This window comes from Hippopotamus amphibius, chromosome 5 (genome assembly GCF_030028045.1).
Source record: "Hippopotamus amphibius kiboko isolate mHipAmp2 chromosome 5, mHipAmp2.hap2, whole genome shotgun sequence".
Classification (NCBI taxonomy): Eukaryota; Metazoa; Chordata; class Mammalia; order Artiodactyla; family Hippopotamidae; genus Hippopotamus; species Hippopotamus amphibius.
The window spans coordinates 109,359,510-109,381,338 of record NC_080190.1 but is presented as its reverse complement, the minus strand read 5'-3'; the positions used below and the strand labels follow the sequence as shown (position 1 = coordinate 109,381,338).

The following is a 21,829-nucleotide window of genomic DNA, read 5'->3' as shown; positions in this document are numbered from 1 at the left end:
AACTAAATAAACTACACTCATTTACAAATACTGTACATGCATTTATAAGTACCATACAAATACTTTTGGAAAAGGGAGTGGGAACTTTTTACCTTTTTGTTGCCTACATACTTCTAAGTGGTTGAAAAAAATGTGTATGCTATACGGAGTCAGAGATTTAATATGTAATTTAAAATGCATGAAATAATTCAGACTCTTTTAAGAGTAGCAGGGAATTGGCCATAAAAAAAGGCAGACTTTATTTACTGTAATGCAAAAATAGCTACTCTAGGGTTTTTAGGATCTTGTGTCTCCTAAATTCACATAAAGGACTTGTTTACTAGTTGTGCAGATGTTTACCTTTGAATTGAACCGAAACAAAATTGGCCAGGGGATTTTAAAGAAATATGTAACTTGTTTTGGTGTAATTAAAAAGTATTACATGCTCATTGTAGAAAATTGGGGAATACATAAAAGTATAAAGAAAAAAAATCAAAATTGACTTAGACATTTATTGTAAGATTTATGTGCCTTTTTATCTCATAGTTGAGATTATACTTAATAGTCTACTTCTTTCATTTTAATATTATATCATTAGCACGTTCCCATGTAATTAAAATTATTCACGTATATTTTTGCATAATTTTTTCCATGGTATTTATAAAACTGAGTTAAATAGCTATACCATTTTGTTTATTTCCCTATTGTTGACATTTGTGTTGTTTCACATCTTTAATATGAATAGTGCTATACTGAACATCATTTCAATAAACACGTATCTAAAATCTTATTGTTCCTTGAGACAGATTCTTAAGGTCAATGGATATAAACATGTCCACACGTCCACATCCATCTGATTTTGAAAGCAGCTTTACTTGAATAGATTTATGTTTTATTGGTTCTGGGATTTCAGCAAAGGCATGAACCAAACCTGTTAATGAGAAGTTACTTTACTGCTAATAAGAAGGAACGAGAACCACCTATCGAATACGGTACTCCTTGGCCTCAGGAGTGACTTGGTTTAACCTCATTTGATTTGTTTTAATTGCCAGAATAACAACTCAAGGCAGGATTCCATGAAGACCCTGGTACAAAATGATGCTTACTTTTTTTTAATGACATTTAAAAAACCATATGCTGTTTCTTGAAAATATTGAGAGAAAGTAAGAGATGATCTGGAAACAAAGACCTATTCTGTCTTGTTACATGATTTACATACTCTTTGAAGGAAAAAAAACACATACGCATGAAATACTTGGCAACTTACTTGTAGTGAGGAATTTAATTGTACACTACACACTAATTTTACCGGCAGAGAACCATGGAATATCAGTTCTGTAGACAATATGGCCTATTGGTTTGGCTAAAAAGTCTCTTTGGAATTGTTCTGTTGCTGAAAATATCTTTTCTTAATAGAGTAACACTTCACTTACTGAGCGCTGTTAGGAAAAACAGCTTTTTAAAAGCAAACATGCTTGGGCTTCCTAGGTGGTGCAGTGGTTGGGAGTCTGCCTGCCAATGCGGAGGACATGAGTTTGATCCCTGCTCCAGGAAGATCCCACATGCCGCGGAGCAACTAAGCCCGTGTGCCAAAAAAAAAAAAAAAAAAAAAGCAAACATGCTCCAAATGAATCAAGTTTTTGCCTTTGAGTGCCAGCACATTTTGAAGGCTTCCTCAAATATAGCAACGCTAATGTCACTGCCTCCTTAACCAAATGATACATATTATAAGGTAGTTTCTATGGGTGATCCAAGGTCATTTTTTAAGCCACAATTACTATTCAGTTATTCCTCAGAGTCTGTGTGTCCCTACTCTAAATGTTACCAGATTAGAGTTTTTACGTTCTTTCTTTCCTTCCATTGATACCAGGTTTTCTATTATTTCTTGTTACTGTAAACATGTTTGCTTTTTACCAGTGTTCTCTGTCTCTCATCTGTTATTTTTCATCTTTTGGTGAAATTCATTAGAAATCTATTTAAAATAAAGCAGCCCCTAAGTGGGGATTCAAGGAACTGTGCCACGCGTTGAGCTTTGGTGCGTGAAATCTATGAAAATCTATTTGGGTTTCTCAAGGCTTTGCTGGCTTCCAGGTCTGTGGCCAGTTCAGACAGTGATGCTGTTAATACACCACAAACCTAACAGAAAACATAACAATTGTGGCTTGTATTGACTGATTATTTATGTAGCCTTTGAACTGGTTTTCCTGCTTTTACTTATAACTCTCCACACGTTAGTCACTGTGATCCTTTAAAAGAATGTAAGTTTGATGTTATTCCTCTGTTTAAAATCTTCCAGTGGCTTCCTCATGCTCAGGATGAATTCGTGTAGCTTCTCACGGTGGCCTGTATGGGCTGGCCCGGATGCCCTCCTCTCAGGGCCTCCCTTCCCACCTCTCTTGCTCCCTCGGATCTCTTGCTGTTCTTTGAACGGGCGATGGACACTCACTCTGAGACCTTGGGCACTCGCTCTTTTCCCATCCTGGCACCCCTTCTCTGCTTGGCTTTCCCCTCTTTTCATTCAGATCTCTTCAGATTTCAGCTCCTCAGAGAGGACTTCCAGGAGCATGTAATTCAATACAGCATTCTTTGTCACTCTCCATTCCCTTAGCCTGTTTTATTTTCTTTAGAGTACTTCTAACATCTGAAACGATCTTACAGCATGTGTTTATTGTCTAGCACCCCTGCAAGAATGTAAACTCCATGAAAGCCAGGGTTTTTGTTTTATTCATGAACGCATCTCTGAGTACAGTAGAAGAATGCCTGTAGGGGCTCAAGAAATAATTTTTGAAAGAATGATATGTTATTTAATTTCCATTATAGTCCTAAGAGGTTGACATTACCGAGTGGCCATTTCATAGGCTGGGCAAATTGAAACTCAGAGAAGTTAAATAAACTTGTCCAAACCCCACAGCCGCTAAGTACTCTAGGAAGGGGAGCTGGGAACGACAGAGCAGGTCATGTCTTGTGTTCGCCTGGACGGATGTATTTTAGATACTATCGCTGAAGCCACTTGGATACACTAAACACACAAGTGACAAACCTGACTTGAGAACAAGTTGCACGGGAGAGAAAAGAAAAATGTTAGTGTAGAAGTTCTTATTTTCCCAAAGAGGGGCACTTAGGGCTAAATGTTAGGTTTTGGACACCAATGTGGAAACATATGATGTAGCAAAACATGACCCAGTTGTCGTGAACTTGAAGCCCTGCAGCCGCTGGGGAATGGGAACAGAAGCACCAGGGTTCAAGCAAGTCTCCTGGCAGCCGCAGGGCAGCAGGGACTAGATGGAGTCTGGGGCTTTCACAGCAGTTTGGCCAGTAGGCCTGTGTCTCTCTGCAGAAGTGAAGCTCCCTGAGGCGACACTAAATGTACACGTCACCCACTGATGAGAAGTTCAACACAAGCTGCTCTTAGTGTGTTCTTTGCCAAGTATCCTTACAAGCAGAAAAAACAAAAAAGGGAAACTAAAGAAAAAGATGGAGAGACAGGATCAGGTGTGATACCCACTGGGGAAGCTGCCTAGCTCCTTCTTCAGGGATGGCCTCGTGGCCCAGCTGTGGTGGGTCAGGTGAGTGGGCTGCCACAGCCCTCAGTTCCTTCAAGGTCTGGCTCCGCTGCAGAGCTGCCAGGCCTGAGGTCATGCCGCCCCCGGAGTGGCCACGTCTAGCCTCTGAGAGGTGAAAGTCAAAGGCCTGACTACTCCGGCCCCACCTAGGACATCCTGAAAGACAAGACACTCAAAAGCTCTCCTCCGGGTTCACTGAGGCTGGCAGGCCTGACTTATAGTTCTCTTTCTTCAGCTTATTCCTGCTTCTTCGCCTTTTCCTTTCACAGGTGTGGATTCCTAATGAATATTTTGCACTTCTAACCCCTCTCGACATCTGCTTCTGCAGAACCCAACCTGTGATGTTAGGTTTTGTCACTGGCTAACAAGATGCCTCTACTGGTACACTGGAACCAAGAGGCAGGCTCTGGCCACCCAATGAAGAGCAGAACAGTCGTAGTCTCTGAACTCACGAGGGGTTAACGCTTACTGGGGGTAAAAGATGTTAAATAAAAATTAAAAAAAAAATTGTACTAAGTGTTATTAGGGTCTGTAGAAAAAAAGAAAACCTGCATAATATTGACAACTGTTAGTTAGCATGTGTGTGAAGTATTGTGTTTTCATGTTAAAATTATGACAATGTGGGCACCTACTTAGACTTTGCTATCAAATTAACAACACAACAAAATTGTTGGTAGAACATAATCTTGTTGACTTTATTTCATCCTTTCAAATCTGCAATCTAAGATGACCATTCAGTTACTTATTAATGTCCTTATCAAAATAGATCACTGGTAAAATGAAAGGCTGTGTGTAGACTTCCAGGATACAGAAGGCAGAAGGAGACTCTAGTCAGGATCTATGGTTTTTCACTCCAAACAGCAGGAAGGAGGTGAACTGCTTCTGAATGTCCTGCTTTAGGTTCATGGGGTGTTCCGTGAGGGCGTTGTCACCACATTTGAGTGACTGGGAGCGGTATTTCTCCATCCCGGTTCAGGAATGTGCACATAATCGCAGGCTGACCAATGACCGTGAGCTCCTGGACTTTGCCAGAACTATTAGGCAAGAAGCTCTCAGGCCAGAGGGAACAGAAAGCTGGTAGGATGGAAGTCTTGAGCTTCTGGTGGCTGTCGTTTGGCCTGAGAATGAAGCTGATTGAATCCCTTAAAAGCTGGCTTCAGAGAAAAGCTTAAAATTACAAATGGGACATCGGATCTGAAAGTTTAAAACAACAGGTCTTACTACCGTCATTTTATGATGTTATGGTGTCACTTCTGAAAATAAATGCACATTCATCCCAGAGTCACCACAAGCTTTTATTTTTAGAGTCTAACCTCTTTCCAGGAAGTAGCAGAACGAAGGAGCATTCTTAGTGGTCATTTGAGAAAAACTATCCATTATTCTTGACATTAAAAATTAAATGCAATGATTTTAAAAAAATAATACTTTACCGTTTATATCCTAGATTTAGAAATCACGTGGTTTCCAGTGTGAGTAGAATTTAGTCGTGCCTGGAAAGGAACAGAAGGCAGTGGCTGGGAAGCACGTGTCCTTGTAAAACATACCCAAATAGTACGCTTAGGATGACTCATGCTAAGGATTTAGACAAAATACAGTTCTCAGAGGAGACAATTTTAGTATCTAAAGGGCATTCACTTCTGCCATCTCGATTCCTGATTTCAGTGGCTGCAGGCTGTGGACCTCTGTGCCACACTGAGGACAAGTGAAGGACATGTCAAATAAGAAGGTACTCTTCACGCAGTAGTAACAGAAGACGTGCTCGCAGCCTATGGTGTGAGGCATGGTGGGCCACTCCCCACACAGAGAACACTGTCTGCCGCTGGTGGCCAGCGTGCTGTCACTGCTTGGAGCACCGGTCAGCGGGATACACCAGGAGGAGAGTCTGGCTTTCAACTTCTGGACATTGACAAGTGGTAAGAGGAAAATCAGAAACTCGGCAAAGCCATGCCAGAGGAGTTCCCTATTCATATACTCAAAGCCCACTTCTCGAACATTTGGGGGCTTGCAAAATACAGAACGGATGCCCAGCAGACGTTCGGTCAAAGTTGCAAACTTGCCCCTTTGAAGGAAAATCAAGAAATTAATCAACCCGCCCAACTTCAAAAGTCCGATCACAAGATTCACACACTGCTTGGCTTTCTTGAAGGATGCTATGTGACGGTTTCGAAACAAATCGTAGCATCGTTCTTCTAACCACTTCCCACCGATTGTACAGACAGCGTACCAGAGCTTTTGGTTTTTGCTCGGCGGCTGGTATCTCAGGTTTGGGGAAAAATCGTTCTTGTACTGAATATTCAAAACGGACTGTCCCACTGTGGCATTTTTAGAGTAGATGGTGAATCTCCACAAGAAAAGCCACAAGAATGCTTTCACCTCTGGTTCAAAGCGGGCTAACAGCCCTGGCTTAAATCCATGAAAGCACTGAGTAAACTGGGACCAAACAAGCTGCTCCAGGGCCTTGTTTAGTTCAAGTGCATCCAACTGGCTTATTCTTAGCACTCTGTTTGTCCGCTTCGTATTCTCGTCTCTGGAAGCCATGCCTTCTCTGAAGGTCTCTAGGAAAAAGGACAATTAGAAACCATCATCTAACAGTTGTGATCTTGTACTGTCTTCCCGACTTACACCTGGAAAACTGTGACACACGAATGACACAAGACACAGAGGAGATGGGCTTTCAGTGGCGTCAAAACAGCACAGTGAACAATCACTTCTTACTTGGAACTTCTTCTTCTTTTTTCTCTCCCCCCTCTTCCTCCTTTCTTTTCCTATTGTTTCTTTCCATTCTTTTTTTGGCCCTCCTCATCAAAAGAATAACAAGTTTTAGCACATTGCATCCTACTTCCACAAACATTCCCCTAGGTAATCCTCCTGGGTCGGATATTTTAAAGCAAGATGATAAAATCCGGAAGCTAAAAGTGACGAGGCTGAATAATAACATGACTGATGGAGAAATACATGAACTTAAAAAACACAATGCACTATGTGGAATGTTGCAATGGATGGTAAGTCAAGACCTCAGTTTAATTTCCAGCACTTCTACCGACTCCAAAGGAATATTTTCAACAAGTCATTTAATCTCTTTCAAGTGCATTTCACATGTGCAAAGAAAGGAGAAAAAAAAAAATTAACCAATAAGTATTTATTATTCTAGCACACTATCACAGAAAATAAATACTAGCACAAAGCAGCATGAATGCAGAAATGTTATTATTAAGGTGCACATACAGTTTTCTAAGAAAAGGAAACTATGATGTAAAAATAGACACTGAGATCATTTCATAAAAACACTAAGGAAACAAACAGGTGCTATAGGGATAAAAATCTAAAATGAAACTGAAAAAGCTGATTAATGGTTGGCTGGGTATCACTGACTCGTTCAAAACACATTTATTAAATGTCTATTATGTGCAAATTGATGAGATTAAACCACCCGGTAGCTACTGCTGTCAAGGAGTTTAGAGATTCTACATTTTATTTTTGATATTTTACATTTTATTAATGATCTTGCAAATCCAAACTATGACAAGAAATCCCTTTAAATTTAGTTTCTAAAACAGACCCTCAACACACAGAGCTTGATCATGATTTCCGGGCCATCGAAAGGCCTTTGCAAGGCCTGAGGCACTAACAGAACACTGAGTTACAGATGCAGGCAGGGTTCCCTCTGAAGTTCACTGCCGCCAACTGTGTGGCAGTTATGACCTTGGTCAAGTCATTTCACCTAATCTCTGTCTTGGTTTCCTCGCTTACAAAACTAAGGGCTGGAGACAAAATGACCTCTAAAGACCTTTCAAATTCTATTTCATAATTTTTTACAAAATTATACAAAAACAGGAAACAAAAATAATTACTAAATAATAGGTGGTTTCGTGCTATTTTCTTCAGATACGTGACAGGAACGCTTCTCACCGATAAACGGGGTGGGTGATCTCACCTTTTCCCCTTCCTACAGCCCCGTCAAGACTTGACTACAGCTACAACAGGGTGATTTTCGCTGCAAGTTCTGTGAAATCCTTGCCTCACACTAGCCAGGAGCTATAGGGAAGAAAGAAGGGGGTTAGGACAGAGTCCCCTTTCTTCTCAGTTTTTCTAATCCATTCACGACTCTATCCCTCCCCAAGCCTTTCCCTAATTCTGGCTGCTCTCGGCTCCCCCTTGGATGACACCTAACTGGTCTATCTTACCCTTCTGCCTCCTTCGGTGCATTCCCCACACGGCAATCCTTGGAAAACACAACCCCTCCCCACCCCCAACCTACTCCCAGGCTGCTTTCCTTCCTCGTGCTTCAATCTCTAGTCACAAAGCTCCCCCTTCTCTTGTTCACTAGTGGACATCAGCTGTTTGTTCCCTTCACCTGATCAGTCTGTTCCCATTCTCTGACTGGAAAACTCACATGGTACTAAGTGTTTAAGCACTAGCTTAGCGACCACTTCCTTTTGACTCTCCAAGTATGAGTTAGCTACCTCTCCAGACGTTCCTGTAGTGCTGTTCTTCCTCTTTCTTGGCCTTTATGGATGTACTGTACCTAAACTACTTTTTAACTGTCTATTTCCTCCAGTAGAGGATAAGTCCTGTTGCAAAGACTGAGTCTTGTCACAGCTGAACCTTAGCAACTAGCACAGTGCCTGGTACACAGACTGCCTCCTGCAAATACTAGATGAGCCGAATAATGAACAGGATGAAAGTCTAGAGGGGGTGAAGAGTAGAAAATACAAATTCCCATCCAATAACCTTTAAAACTCTTTCAAGTTACCATATCCAGACTGTTGATTACTACTTTTTTCAATATATGTTTGTGGTGCATCCGCTGTTTCCCAATGAATGTGTCACAGCCAGTGATAAAACGGGAGAACAGACACAGTCCCAACCCCTGAAGAGACTATAATCTGGTGAGTGGGAGGAGGAGGGAAGAGGAGTGTGCTGCAGAAAATAATAAACAGGTGAATCACAATAAGGCGTAATGGGTGATGTGCAAGGGGACCTTCAGAGCACCACGCTCGCAGCTAGACCTCAGACGGTCCAAGAAGGCTTCATGGAAGAAACAAGATCTCTGCAGCCACCTGAAGGATCAGCAGTGTCAGGCGGGTAAAAGAAGGTAAGAAAGCCGCTCCAACAGAGGTAACAGGTGCCAAGGACCGGAGGGGCCAGGACAAAAGATCAGGCTGGAAAGGAAAGCAAAAGCCTGCCAAAGGCCCTAAAAGCCAGGTTAAGGAGGCTTCCTTTTTATCAAGAAAGTAATGCGGGAGCCACTGGACAGCCGTAAGCAAAGAACTAATCAACTCTGCATTTTAGACAGCTTGTTCTGGCCACACGGAGAATGGATTAGAGGCTGAAAGACTGGAGGCACAGAGACCAATTAAGATGATTGTTAACATGATTTAGGGAGAAACTAATGATGGTCTAAATTAGAAAGGTATCAGTGGGGATGGAGAAAAATAGGTACCTATGAAAGCCAGGAGGTGGAAGAATGGACATGACTTAGTGAGAAGTAAGCCAAGAATAACTGACTTGAGTAATGGAGTGGATGGTAGTCCAATTCTCTGAAATAGGAAACACATGCAGAGATATAGGTTTGAGGGGAAAGATAATAAATCTGTGCAGTTTCAGAGATGTGAGGCTCCTGTGAGACAGCTAAGTGGAAAAGCTCAGCAGGCAGTTATGGGGCTATGAGGCAGAAAATCTGGGTGGACACTTTGAGTGTGAGCCCCCTCTCATGGGACTGATCTATTTTAAATCTACTTGATCTATTTAAATGTTAAGAGCAGGAAGGCAGTGATCTAAAGATAGGTAGACTGTGTCCATTTACAACACATTCAACTTTCTTTGTAACAACACATTCTTATTCTCATGGTTTCCTGCTCCAGCTACTGTGGCATTTCATGGGTCACATTCACTGCCATCACAAACCTTTGGCCTTTCAATCCTTCTCTGCTGGGATCTTTGCGTCCCGGTCCTGCAGTCTCTCTGTGCTTCTAGTCCAGCGCTCGTCACACTTCAGCATTCATCATCGTCACGCAGAGGACTTGTTAGATTGTGCCCCTCAATTCCAGAGTTTCTGATTCAGTAGGCCTAGAATGTTGTGAATTAGTGAGCTAGTCCATTTCAAAGAAAAATTCATAATTTTGTGGGCACCTCTATCACCCACACAGCTCAATGCTGCCTGCTGGTCTTCCTACTCATTTCTGCTTGGTCCTGATCCCTAGCTCTAGGCTTTCTCTTATTAAGTAGTCCTTGTGAGACTGAGACCATTTGTGGATTCCACAAATTCTGCGAGCATCAATACAGCCTAGCTCTGCCAGGTGCCTGGGACACAGAGATAAAGACTTGTCCTGGCTCTCACTTAAAGACCCCCACCAAGGTCCACACAAAGGAAGCAGGCAAGTTGATGGACAAGTCGGGCAGTAGCAGAGGCAGATGGTATTGCAACGTTCTCAAAGACACTGCATAAAATTTCAAAACTATCTCAGTAGAAAAAGAATTCCAAAATTTATGCAAAAAACCATGTGATTATTTTTCTCTTTTTTCTGCCGTTTACAAATTTTCTCTAATTAACATATCATTTATGTAATTAAGAAAAAAAACCTAAAACATTATTTCAAAAACCTCATAAGCAAACCAAAGTCTATAAAATTATTTGTTCCTATTTACCAAATCATCTCTTTCTTACCTCATTATTGCCCCTGGGATAAAGTAAAAGCTCAGATCTAACCTAGCCCAATTCTGTCCCTATCTCTGCAACCATGTAACCCTCATTCACCAACCCTTTAATTACAGACTATCCTTTGGTTCTGCCTCTATACCTTTTCTCATGTACCTAAAACACTTAGCTTCCCTACCAACTCCTCCCACCGCCCTCAATCATCTGCCCTTCACATTCCAACCTAGTTTCAACATTGTCCATGAAACCTTCACCATTATCTCCAACTCTCACTGTCACTGACAGCGACTGTCTGTGTCACGTGCTTGAGCTCTCAACTCTCTGTACTGTGATTTCAGTCATGTGAATACATCTTCTCTAACTTGACCATAAACTAGTTAAGGCAAAGCCCCTCATACCTGATTCTCAAAGTGCCTGCTACCCACAGTGACTCTGATACCTAACTCAGTTTTCCTCATGCAAAATTCTATAATCGTTCAGGATAGGTGGGGAAATGGTACATGCAACTCTTCTACTGTGACAGTGTTGACAACTCAGTGTCTTCCCCAGGTTTCGTATTATGTGGCCAGCAAGACAGGGGAAGCTCTCTTATTTGTCAAAGTACTCTTGAAAAAGCTCAGATCATACCGGACATCAATATCAACTCCAACACCACCAGTCTGCTCCCCTCACCCCTTCCCTGCCCCCAGTCTTGAACTGGATAGGTTGCCATTTTTTTCAGTTGAATGTACATGGCTTGTGTTAGAGGGGCAGTTGTGCCAATTTATGTATCTTCAGATATTAGAGTCACAATCAGTTCTTAGTAATCTTACAGAATTTACCACAAAGACGGGCTCACAGTAGCTGCTCAGTAAAGGTCTGCTGAACCCATATGTGGTGGAGTGAGTGGTTTGGTAGCCAATCAAAGTACTAACTGAACACTGCTGAGGGCATCTAGATGAACTGCAGGCTGAAGGGAGCTCTCTCTTCTCAGGTTCCTTACTTATCTGTAGGGAGAAACTGGTCAGAGAGAGTGGCTTCTCAGAGGAATCATCTATTTCAAATCCCTCATTTCTGAAGGAATCACACTTAAGGACATTTAGTAAAGATAGGAATTTTTAATGGCTGCCAGAAAAGAAGACTTTACACACTCTCCAGCCAATCCAATACTTAACAATCCTTATTATCAAAAAATTCTTTCTTATCCCTTCTGTTACACTTTAACATTTTTTTTCTTTCCTATTCTGCGTCCCAGTCCTGGCCTCGGTGTAGATTAAGAACAGCTGGGCTCGATCTCCTCCCTATAGAAGACTCTTTACTAGAGCAAAAGACTATTATTAAACTGCTTTTCGGCCTCTGCTCTTCCAGATGAATAATTTGTTTCTGTTTTTTTTGGTCTTAGGTTTTACTTTCCAACACTTTAGTCATTTTTGTGACTTCTTTTAGTTGTAAACATACAACAGACACTGTCCACTACAGACACTGTCCATAAAACTATGTTAAAGTAACTATGAATAGAAGAGCCTTCCTATTGCTCCATATTCCTGTTCAGGCAACTGTGACAGAGTAGAAAGACCAAGTTTAAAATCAGATAGACTTGGGCTCAAGCTCCAGCTTGGTCACTTAGCTGCTATGTAATCGTAGAAAAAGTCATTAGTGTCAGATTCTTCTAAAAGTTGGGAATGAACAGCTACCTCACAATGTTGCTGAGATTAAAGCAGATAATGCTGTGAAAGCGGTTGGGAAATGGGAAAGCAGTGTTATTATTATATTATTGCTACTTTGGCTAGGGATGAGCATAAGAAGAAAAAGGCTTGGTTGATTTTGCCAAATCTCCTTTCAAAAGACTGAAATATTCATTATTACTCATCTAATGCCTAAATCAACCTGTGGTAAAAGAATTTTCTTTCCAGGAAATATTGCCTATGCTATTAAAATGTAATTATGGCAGTTACACAGTGAACATGATGTCACTGTGATATGGCCATGTGCGGAGGCCAGACTGGAAGGGGCGCGACATGGGCCAGTGGAACTCATCACACCCTTCACCTGCATCTTATCTGAGAGGAGATGCTGGGGTGGGAATCCCGAGAGTATGGGGGTGGATCCCAGCATGACCTGCTCTCTAAGTTGTTTCACCCCCATCCACATGGCTATCCTGTTTATCCGGAAGCAGAGAAACCTCCAGAACGTACAATAATAGCACGTGACTCTGGGGTGCTTCGCTGAACAGGGACTGATACACGCAGTCCAAGACGAGCACCGAACTTTGGTTTACCACCAACATGCCTCGTTCAATTCCTCCTCCTTTCTCCTCCCCTTTCTGGCAGGTACAGTTATTCCAGAATACTGGCTTTAGAGAAGGGCAGTGCTCAGGAGTAGAAATAACTGGAAGTTCAATTTGTCTGATTATAGAACTTCTTCCCTCCACTGCTGTACAATATTTGCCCATTATGGGTGGAGAATACAGAGAAATGCCATAAGTGCCTTAAAATCACATAAAGTTATTCTCGACCTAATGTAAGAAGTTTGTGTTTCAGTGAATTCTAATTCTCTGACAAATGGCTACTCAATTTAATCAATATTTACTGAGTATTGGCAAAATGCCAGGCATTCTCCTAGGTACCAGGGATTCAATCCAAATAGCTAACTCTCAGTTAACTTCCTTTTAGTCAAGCATTTCTGAAGAAATAAGATGCTATGGTAACCAAGACTAGCCATTGATCTCTGAAGCAAAGAATGGATCTCAAAATAGGAAAACACTATAAAGGATCACAAAACTCCCTGGGGCAGAAAAGAGAAAAACTGCATTTAATGTTGTGCAAACTCCAGAAATATGCAAGCACTGACAGTGGCCATGGTCTATTTGGGAAACACGGGGATGGGTTCCAACAGGAGCTACGTCCTTCACCACTTAATCCCCAACAACATAGTTACACTTGTTAGGAAGTAAAGAAACAAGTCTGCTGTGATCAGAGCAGGATGGCTTGGCAGAGAGACTGGTGGAAGAGTCAGCCCCCTGCAAAGAGACCCTGTTTTAAGGAAATTGCATTGATTTTGTAGCCATGAGTAATTACAGAAGAGAAGAAACATAACAGCATATAAATTTTAAAAGATTAATCTGATGGAGGAGTTCAAGAAGATCAAAAGAAAAACTGCAATTCTGGAAGACCAGCTACACGACTCATACAACCATTCAAGGACCTTAACTAGGGTGCTTATTAGTAACTTTCTGAACAAGTCATAATAATTTATCTTGCTTCACTGACAACTATGAAAATAAAAGAGATTACGGTGTCCTCACATTTTCGAATCAAAAATCCCCAACTCTTCTGGTAAATCAACGTTTTCCTGACTCTGTTTCGCTCAATACTATCCACGCCCAACTATTGGTCGGTCTACTTCTACTTCCAAGAATTTAAGTATTAAAAATTCCATATTGTTGGTTCTTGTAGGTTAGTATCTAGTAGTTTCACAAAAGTAGGCTCAATTGAATAGTTAAAAAAAATACAAGCTAATCTTTTTTCAATATAGTTGGGATTGTTTTGAATTGAAATAAACACGTCAGACTTAATTCAAATTGATTTTTCCAGAAGGCCAAAATCAGGTGATGCTTTTTCCTACTCTGCCATGAAATCTCATTCTTTTAATAAACAATCCTATCAACCTCTCCCTCCCCACTCCTCATTCCCAAACTATACTATACTAAGTTAAAATTCTAAAAAGCTAACCCAGGGGGAAACATTTATGGCCATGCAAAGAGACTTATAAAAATAATTAAAGGCATAATTGGCACTAAATAAATTAGTGTTTAGTGAAGGATACTGCTATGTTAAGGATATGTGAAAAAGATGCTTAAGGCAAAATCAAGACCAGATAAAAAGTATAGCATCTACAAGGGTTAGTGTGATTAACTTGTCACATAAATATGTTTAAGACAAAATGATCTAGCACTAAAAACTATTAAAAAGGTCTCCTGCTGACATTTTATCACTAGACATGTCACACTGCTTTTCTTTCACAGGGAAAAAACAACTGAAAATTCGTTTACTAAGAGCAGCGATACATAACCTTATCCCTTAAATAACTCATGCTTTCCTTTTAAGCTTTTCATTCCCCAAATAAAACTCTGTCATCTATATTGCATTCCAAAACCAAAACAAATGATGGTATCTCACTAAAGAGGGAAGAATTTTTCAGGATGTATTCCAGCGCTTTTATTGAGTATAGTACGAATTATGAATGAATATATTTTATTTAAAAACCTGTTATTGACAGAAATCTATCAATAATAATGTGGGTATTGTCAAGGGCCTGTCAATATTAACGTAATTATGATTAAGGGGATAACATGGATTTTTAGCTATAACACCAAGTAACATCTCCTCCATTACTGCTATCAATATACACATTATTATTGACCTGTTCCCAGACGCTCAGTACTAGATGTATTACCATTAGGCATGTTTGTCAATGCATACTGCTGACAAAAATTCTACATTTAAATTTACAGTCCTGTAAACTCTGTCAGCAGAAACATGTGATTCTCAAGTCATCGAGAAGGTTTCAAACCCATCCATGCACTCCCTGCCCAGGATATCCTTTTCCAGATCCACAATAATCAGCTACTTTTTAGTATGACAATGTTGCTGCCACACTATCCTCAGGGTTCTAGTAATCAAAATGGATGAGACCATTTTTGCCTTTTAGGTTAAAAAAAAATTTTAACCAGCTTTTCAAATTAGGAGGTTATATGAATAAAGTTCTATAACCCAAGATCTTAAGCTTTGAACCTATACCCTCCTATTTTATTTCCTTTGTGTAGTCAGATAGATTTACTGTCCATTGTATTGAAATCAATACTAATAAATGGGACATGCATCAAAGAGAGATTTAACTGGACACTGATTCCCAGAACACATTTCAAATAGGAGCAGAAGAGAAAAAGCTATGGCTGGGACCCATTAGAACACTGTGACCTCTGGCACTGTCAACAGGCCCAGAAATCAACAACTGTAAGTTCAAATCCCACTTCTGCCACAGGCTTGCTAAGTGACGTGTCACTGCTCTTTTGTTCCTCTCTTTCATCAGATATAAACTGTCTCAATAGTTTATAGATATCTAATGTTATAAATCCCAATTGTGCTCATTTGGATATAGACAAGACATGCAGAATTTAGAAATTCCCTTGTGGACACAAGACCTCTAAGTCACTCTTAATTTAAATGCAATCCTTGTCAAAATCCAAACAGAAATGTTCTTTTTGGTGGTGGGTACACAACAAAATGTCTCTAAAATATATCTGAAGGATAGATTTCAAAATGGCATACATTTCTCAAAAAGCTAAACAATGATAAGTAACTTGGCCTTGCAGAGGGGAAATATTCTTTTTATTTGGAGAGAATTGGGAATTCAACTCAAAGACTATAATCTTCAAGACTATAATTAGTCTTACACAGTTGAGCATCTTACCTATTTCACTTACGGTATATTTACTCAAGTATCTAAAAGTAACACAAAATGCTTTTTTTTAAACCTGAAAACAGAATTGCCCATTATCTTGACCTCATTTCACAAATACATTTTTAAGAAGACAGCATGGTATTTATAATCTTTTTTTCCAGAAAGCTGATACATCTGAGTATCTGAGAAAGAAAGCACACTGTGGAGATAAAGAGCAGATGTCTGAGTGAACACCGGGGAGGACAGTTAAACTGGTTCTCATTAGTTCTGTATTCTGGCCCAGGTTCACAAACAGGCTGTGTGACTCTGGACAAGCCATTTTACCACACTACACTCTTCAGCAGTTAAAAAAAACAAAAAATAAAACACTGGAAAAAGTCTACCTCTCTAGAATCCTTATAGGAATTTTTTTAGGAAACCTTGGAAAAGGAAGAGAAAAAATAAAAGAACAGTCATTTCCAACTGCAGAAATGCCTAATGTCGAACATGAGTTTGGAAAAGGCTAGAGAAAGTGGAGAAACTGCAATGGTGGTACCCAGGAGACAGACTCAATCCCCACGGAAAAAAAATAGCGAAGCCTGATGGAAGACAAGCCCAACCAATTTGTGAGTTTACAACCGCAGTAAACCTACACCACTTACCTTCTGGTTATGGAGTGCTAATAAGCAACAACCACAGCTAAGTGTCCTCTGCAAAATTAAATATTAAATCACTTAATCCTCACACCAACAGGAAGGAGGTTCTTTTAGTACTTTTGTTTTAAATCAAGGAAACTGAGGCAGAGAGATGAGCTGACGTGTGTGAAATCACATAAGCAGAAGTGGTGGGGCCATGCTCCACACCAGCATCCTCTATGGACAAGGTGATGATGGACCTAAAAGATGAACATAAACACTTTCGGATGGCACTGCAGGACATGCAGATGGGGCTATTTTTAGAGGCTAAGCACTAAGAGATGAGGGGTACAGGCACGAACTAGAGCAAAAATTGCAATCCAAGGATGAACAAATGACAGCCACATGAAACTTACAGAGCAACTAGATCTATAAATTTGCGAAAAGACTTTAGGATCTAATTGCCTACGAAGAGAATTCTAAATGACTTTACCATTACTGAAACACAGGTTTAACTGCACATTTTATGGCTACTCGAGAGAATGTGAAAAGAGTCACAAAGGAACAGAGGTATTAGCAATGGAAAAGGAGAAAGCACCATGGGATACATATTATGTATGCGGCACTAGATGTTTTCTTTACAGTTCTTTACCTCATTTAATCCTCATAACACAGCAAATATTATGCCCATTTTAAGAAGTCAAAAATGAAGAGAAGATTGACAACCTGTTTAAGGTCAAGCTGGCGCTCAGTAAATTTCTGGTAAACACTAGAGAAATGGTGGAACACACAAAAGGAAGTTAGTAGTATGGATATTTGGTAAGCTAGGATCAAATTTGATTCCACAGAGCTCAAAGCAAAATTTTCCCCTCATGATCATTCTGAAGACCAGACTGCCAGTCAAGCTCTCAGGAATGTAAACAGGGAAGAAATTCAAGGAATCAGGTCAAGTTACCTCTGGTGCCTGGGATGCCCCTCATCTACTTTCCCTGCCTCTCCATGTGGTCAGAAAACCATTCAAAGATATTGCATGTCAAATCTGAACCAAAGGAATATGGGGGTGAAAAAAGAAGGTGCAAACATTCATTTAACTATTATGAACATATACAATATGTAAAGTAGAGGCAATGCCAACTCACCTACCTGACACTGGGAAGGAATGGATGTGCATAATCAAAACAGAATTACTCTAGAGCTCTTGTTTTTTTATGTTTTAGTAGTGAGAAGAAAGAAAAGATAATTGGGATGAAATTTTATCTCACCTTATTAACAGGCAGGTAAGAAGGAAGCGCTCTTGAAAACAAAATTAAATAAGAATACAAGCAATCTGAAAAGGGCATTTTGATTCCAGAGGTGGGAAGAGGTTGGGAAGTTAACAGCCTATAACGGGAAGGACAGAGGGTGCGAGTCATTCTCTTCCCCGCTCCCACGTCCACATGCAGAAATCACAGTGCTGGCACTTGCAGTGCCAGGATTACAGATGTGGGGCAAGTGGGGTAGCTTGGGGCTTTTCTCCTGAGGTTTCTTTCACATTCCAAAGGAACTGAGGAGGAACATGGAATGTTTAGAAACCGCTGTCATTTCACAGTGAAGAGAAAAAAAGGGAACGTCTGATTCGCTTCTAGGTTGTCCAACCCAGATTATCTAGGGAGGAAATAAAAAGGAGCCAGTGATTCAGAGTAGAACTTTTGCCCAGAAATAAAGATTGCGCATATTGCACACATTTTCCTTGTGCTATAGGAACCGGAGCATGGTGGAGGGCAGGAGGCAAAGAAACTTAAAATGTACTTGATGCTGTGAGGAAAACGTGGGGCCAGGACTCAGAACTTTACTAGTAAGGTGATGTTAGGTGAGACTGCTAACATCTTTAAGATTCAGCTACCAAAAATGGAAAATGGAAAATATCTGCGTTCCCTATTGCAAACACTATTACAAGCTTCAAATATAAGCAAAAATTTTATGGCTAAAATTAAAAAGTAGGGGGAAAGAAAAATAAAGAATTATGACTGATCAAAAAGAAAGAAACTTAAAATTTGTATCTATTAAATAAGGTTGACTACAGACAGGTTTGTGGCTTTTGGTACTGAATTAACTGTGAACATATACATTTGTTTAAAAACTGTAATAATCAAATGAATGTACCTTGAATACAAATGAATAATTAAGCAAACAAAATTTTAATGCTAGAAGGAAACAGATCATCTAAAGTATGAATTTAATTTTCCTAACAGGACCTCTGTTTTTCAAGCAAAACAGAAAAAAATTAGCTGTTCTTGCAAACTACTACTGAGGGTCTGCTAGCTTGTCTCTCCTCTGCATGGCTCCAGGAAATTTCTACAGGAGTTCTTCTATGGAACAGTTTTAAAACCACAGATTGAGTGTTACTCCTAATTTCTAAAAATGAAGAGAATAGGCCAAGAGGTAGAGCTGGTCAGGAGTAGAACTCAATTCTCTTAACTTAGTTTGACATATTCTCTACTATGTCCTATTTCTATTTTCTTTCCTTTTCTTTTTCTTTTTTAAGGAAAAAAATAAGGGGGTTCTTTTTTTGACTTGTAAATAATTCCACTCTCTCTTTTCTTCCAAATCTCTTCTGGCTCAAGATCGTTCAAATCAAATCTTTCTGGATACAAGTAATGAATAATATGGGCAAGATTAGGGAGAAAAAGTGAAAGAAAAAACAAGAGTCAGCCATCCTGAAATTACTCTGTTCAGACTTAACTAAAGGTAACTCACTAGGGGAAGGTGTTGAGACTACAAACTGTGGTGTGGATGGAACCTCAGCCTCCCTGTAACTGCTTTAAACTGCTTCAGGTATAATGTTCCAGGGACATCACAGAATACCAGACATGTGAGATGTGAACAGTCAACAATTTGGTCTCGTTCTGCGAACAGCTCTTTTACTAAATGTAGTGTTTTTGGAAAATGGGACCTAAAGAAATAAGTAAACAAACAATGAGTTTTAATTTAAGGCCTCAGAAGGAAAATGATTTTTACATTCAATTTCTTACCAGAAGTCAATGTTAAACATAACAAACTCATCGCAAGCAATTTTCTAAGGAAATTCTCAGTAGTTTTCTTCCCAAAGAAAATTAAAAATGCTTTTGAGTTCATAGGCTTTCAAAAATGTTGGAAACGTATGTATACTCAACTTTTTTGGTACCAAATATAACGCTTCACATGCACCATCAGATATTAAGTACAGTTTGGACCCTGAGTAATTCTTAAGCCGTTCGTAAGAGTTAAACCGCCAAATGAGGAAAGATTCCAAGTGTGTGTCTAGAAAGTCACTTCGTAGAATGCAAAGGAGCTCAAATCTTCCTATGTTTCTTTTTCTTTTTCTTTTTTAATGATGCCATCCTAAGATTATTTTTAGGCGTTTAGGTTTGTTCCACTGCCTTTCCCAAAATCAGACTCTGAGTGCCTCTTCCAGGAAGACAGGAAACCAATAAAACAGGGAAACAAGAAAAGGGCGACAATTACAAGGTCGTGAAACTCCACGCCCTCCCAACTATAAGCAAGACCTCAGGTCCGCGCTCCGGCTCTCTCGGGAGACACTGACCTTAGGAGTCTGCGAAACACCCCGCTCCAAGTAACTGTTCCTGAAACATTCTCTGGGAAGCTTGGCTTTTTCCTAGCAGAACCTGGGCTCCCCCAGGCTTCCGGAACTCGCGCGTTTACGGAGTGACGCAGGACCCGGAAGTGCCTGAAAAGAAAGGGGAAGCCAAACCAACGAGTGCTAAGCTTTAGCGCTCTGAGGAACAGCGAGCGCCGACGAACCGAAGGGCCGAAGGGCCGAAGGCCCGAAGAGCCGAAGAGCCGAAGAAACGAAAAGGACAGTCGCGCGCGATGATTGGTTGGCTGGCTGTGGAGGAAATCCGTAGCTGATTGGCAGGAGAGTCGCGAACCCGGCAGCCAGAGGTCGGGGGCTGCGCGTGGAGAGGCCTTGGTGTCAAGGGGCCGGCGGGAAGTCGGGGCTCCTGAGGGCAGGGCTTTCTCTGCCTTCGGAAGCCGGCGGCGGGGCGCCTCCGCGTCTCGGGGGGCTCTTCGCTCTCCCCGGGTGGAGGGCCCACCGCGGGATGGCCCGGTGGCAAGGGGAGCCTCCGGGTGGGGCTGCAGCGTCCCGGCTGGGGCCGTGTGGCGGCGCGTGGCTGCAGTGGCGGGGGGATGGCTTGTTGGCCTCTGCAGGCTCAGGGAGGCAGGTGGCCGGTCTCGTCGGCTGTCAGCCCTGCGAAGCCGCGGCCTGGGAGGCCCTGCCGGGCGAGCTGGACGCGCTTGCACCATCAGGGCCGTGAGCTCCCGGCCGCAGGGTCGGTGTGCATCCCCCGAGAGCTCTTAGAAACACGGACAGCCAGGTTGCCCAGCCCTGGGGAACTGAGGCGGGATTTCTAGGACTGGGGCCCGAAGGAAGGTTTTTTCTTTTCTTTCTTCTCTCTTCCTTCCTTCCTTCTTTTTCTTTCTTTTCTTTCCTTCCTTTCCTCTTTTAGCATTGACCAGGCAATTATGTCTAGCCGGCGTTGAAAATCGGCACTGCCTACTCCTATACAATGAATGGCAGTGTCTGGCTAGCTGGTTTGCTCTAAGGTTTGAATGAAGTCACGTGCATAAAGCTTCCTGCACAGAGTTGGTCTTAACGTTTGCGTGTCTCCCCTGACCCTCCTTCTCCCCAGGAGCACTCAGTCCTACAATAGCTGTATTGATAGACAGACATTGGAGAGCTCATCCTGTAGAAGCAGTGATAAGGGAAAAGCTTTTTTTTTTTTTTTAAATTATCCCATGTAAGAGTTGTTACTCAGAATTTAAGACATTATAGACAAAGGAGCATTTCTCGATGAAGTCTAATACTGTTCAAATTCATTTTTACGTGAAAGATATACAGTTAACATCACTGGAATTTTGTCATCTTCCATGCATTAAGGATCAGGTCTAGTAGAAGGATGATGATGGTTTGTTGAATTAGTGAAATTCGCACTACAGAAACCAACAGTACAAATGAGATTGAGTAGGAACTCCAAGTTGAAAGGGTATGTAGTTCACTTAGGTGCAGAGAGGGGAGGTTTCTTTGGAGCTCCAGGTGGCCAGCTTGGGAGCCACTAGCCATGTGAATTATGGGTAGGCGGGATTGAGGTCTGCTCTACATGTGAAGTGCACACTGGATTGGTAAAATAAGGTATGAAAAGAAAAGAATGGAAACTATCTCATTTGTTACATTGGTTACATGTCAACATGAGAATGTTTCAGAAAATTTGAAAGTATACATGTGGCTCCTGTTAAATTTATTTTGGGTAGGGCTGTTCTAAAAGGTAAGAAAAGCTATTTGAAGAAGACCAAGTCTTACATGTAGCAATCGTGAAGGAAGGCAGCCAGGTTGTACTTGTCAGGTGGGCCTACATGTGTACTGTGCTTCATGTAATTTTTATGAAAAGGAGAAAAAAGGACCAAAAAGAAGACTAACATAGGGGACATTTTCAGAAAGCAAGTTCTAATTCATGGAGCCTTACGTATGTCACCTGAAAATGTCATGACATAATGTTCATAACAAAAAAGATACCAAGTTATTGAGAAATTTGAGT

The 21,829-nt window shown here is 41.1% G+C and overlaps 1 protein-coding gene across 8 annotated transcripts; it reads right to left on the bottom strand.

The window, feature by feature from the left end:
* Positions 1-4,209: 4,209 nt before the first annotated feature.
* On the bottom strand, positions 4,210-19,932 carry PEX2 (peroxisomal biogenesis factor 2). Of its 8 annotated transcripts, none has more exons than XM_057737050.1 (5): positions 19,819-19,932; positions 9,450-9,611; positions 7,477-7,577; positions 6,258-6,337; positions 4,210-6,097 (listed from the first exon to the last, which is right to left on the bottom strand). In XM_057737050.1, exons 4-5 carry the CDS (start codon positions 6,322-6,324, stop codon positions 5,163-5,165), a joined length of 1,002 nt encoding a protein of 333 aa, XP_057593033.1. In that variant the 5' UTR covers positions 6,325-6,337; positions 7,477-7,577; positions 9,450-9,611; positions 19,819-19,932; the 3' UTR covers positions 4,210-5,162. The 8 variants fall into 8 exon arrangements, with proteins under 8 accessions (XP_057593033.1, XP_057593034.1, XP_057593036.1 ...); XM_057737051.1 differs by having other exon boundaries at positions 9,450-9,634; positions 19,819-19,926; XM_057737053.1 differs by lacking the exon at positions 6,258-6,337 and having other exon boundaries at positions 7,452-7,577; positions 9,450-9,634; positions 19,819-19,926.
* Between the last annotated feature and the right edge of the window lie 1,897 nt (positions 19,933-21,829).

Excerpts from the sequence above, each read along its gene's own strand:
- PEX2 (XM_057737050.1), bottom strand. The coding sequence starts at position 6,324 with ATGGAAAGAAACAATAGGAAAAGAAAGGAGGAAGAGGGGGGAGAGAAA. Across the intron at positions 6,098-6,257 it reads AAAAGAAGAAGAAGTTCCAA|AGACCTTCAGAGAAGGCATG; the intron begins GTAAGAAGTGAT and ends CCTTTTTCCTAG.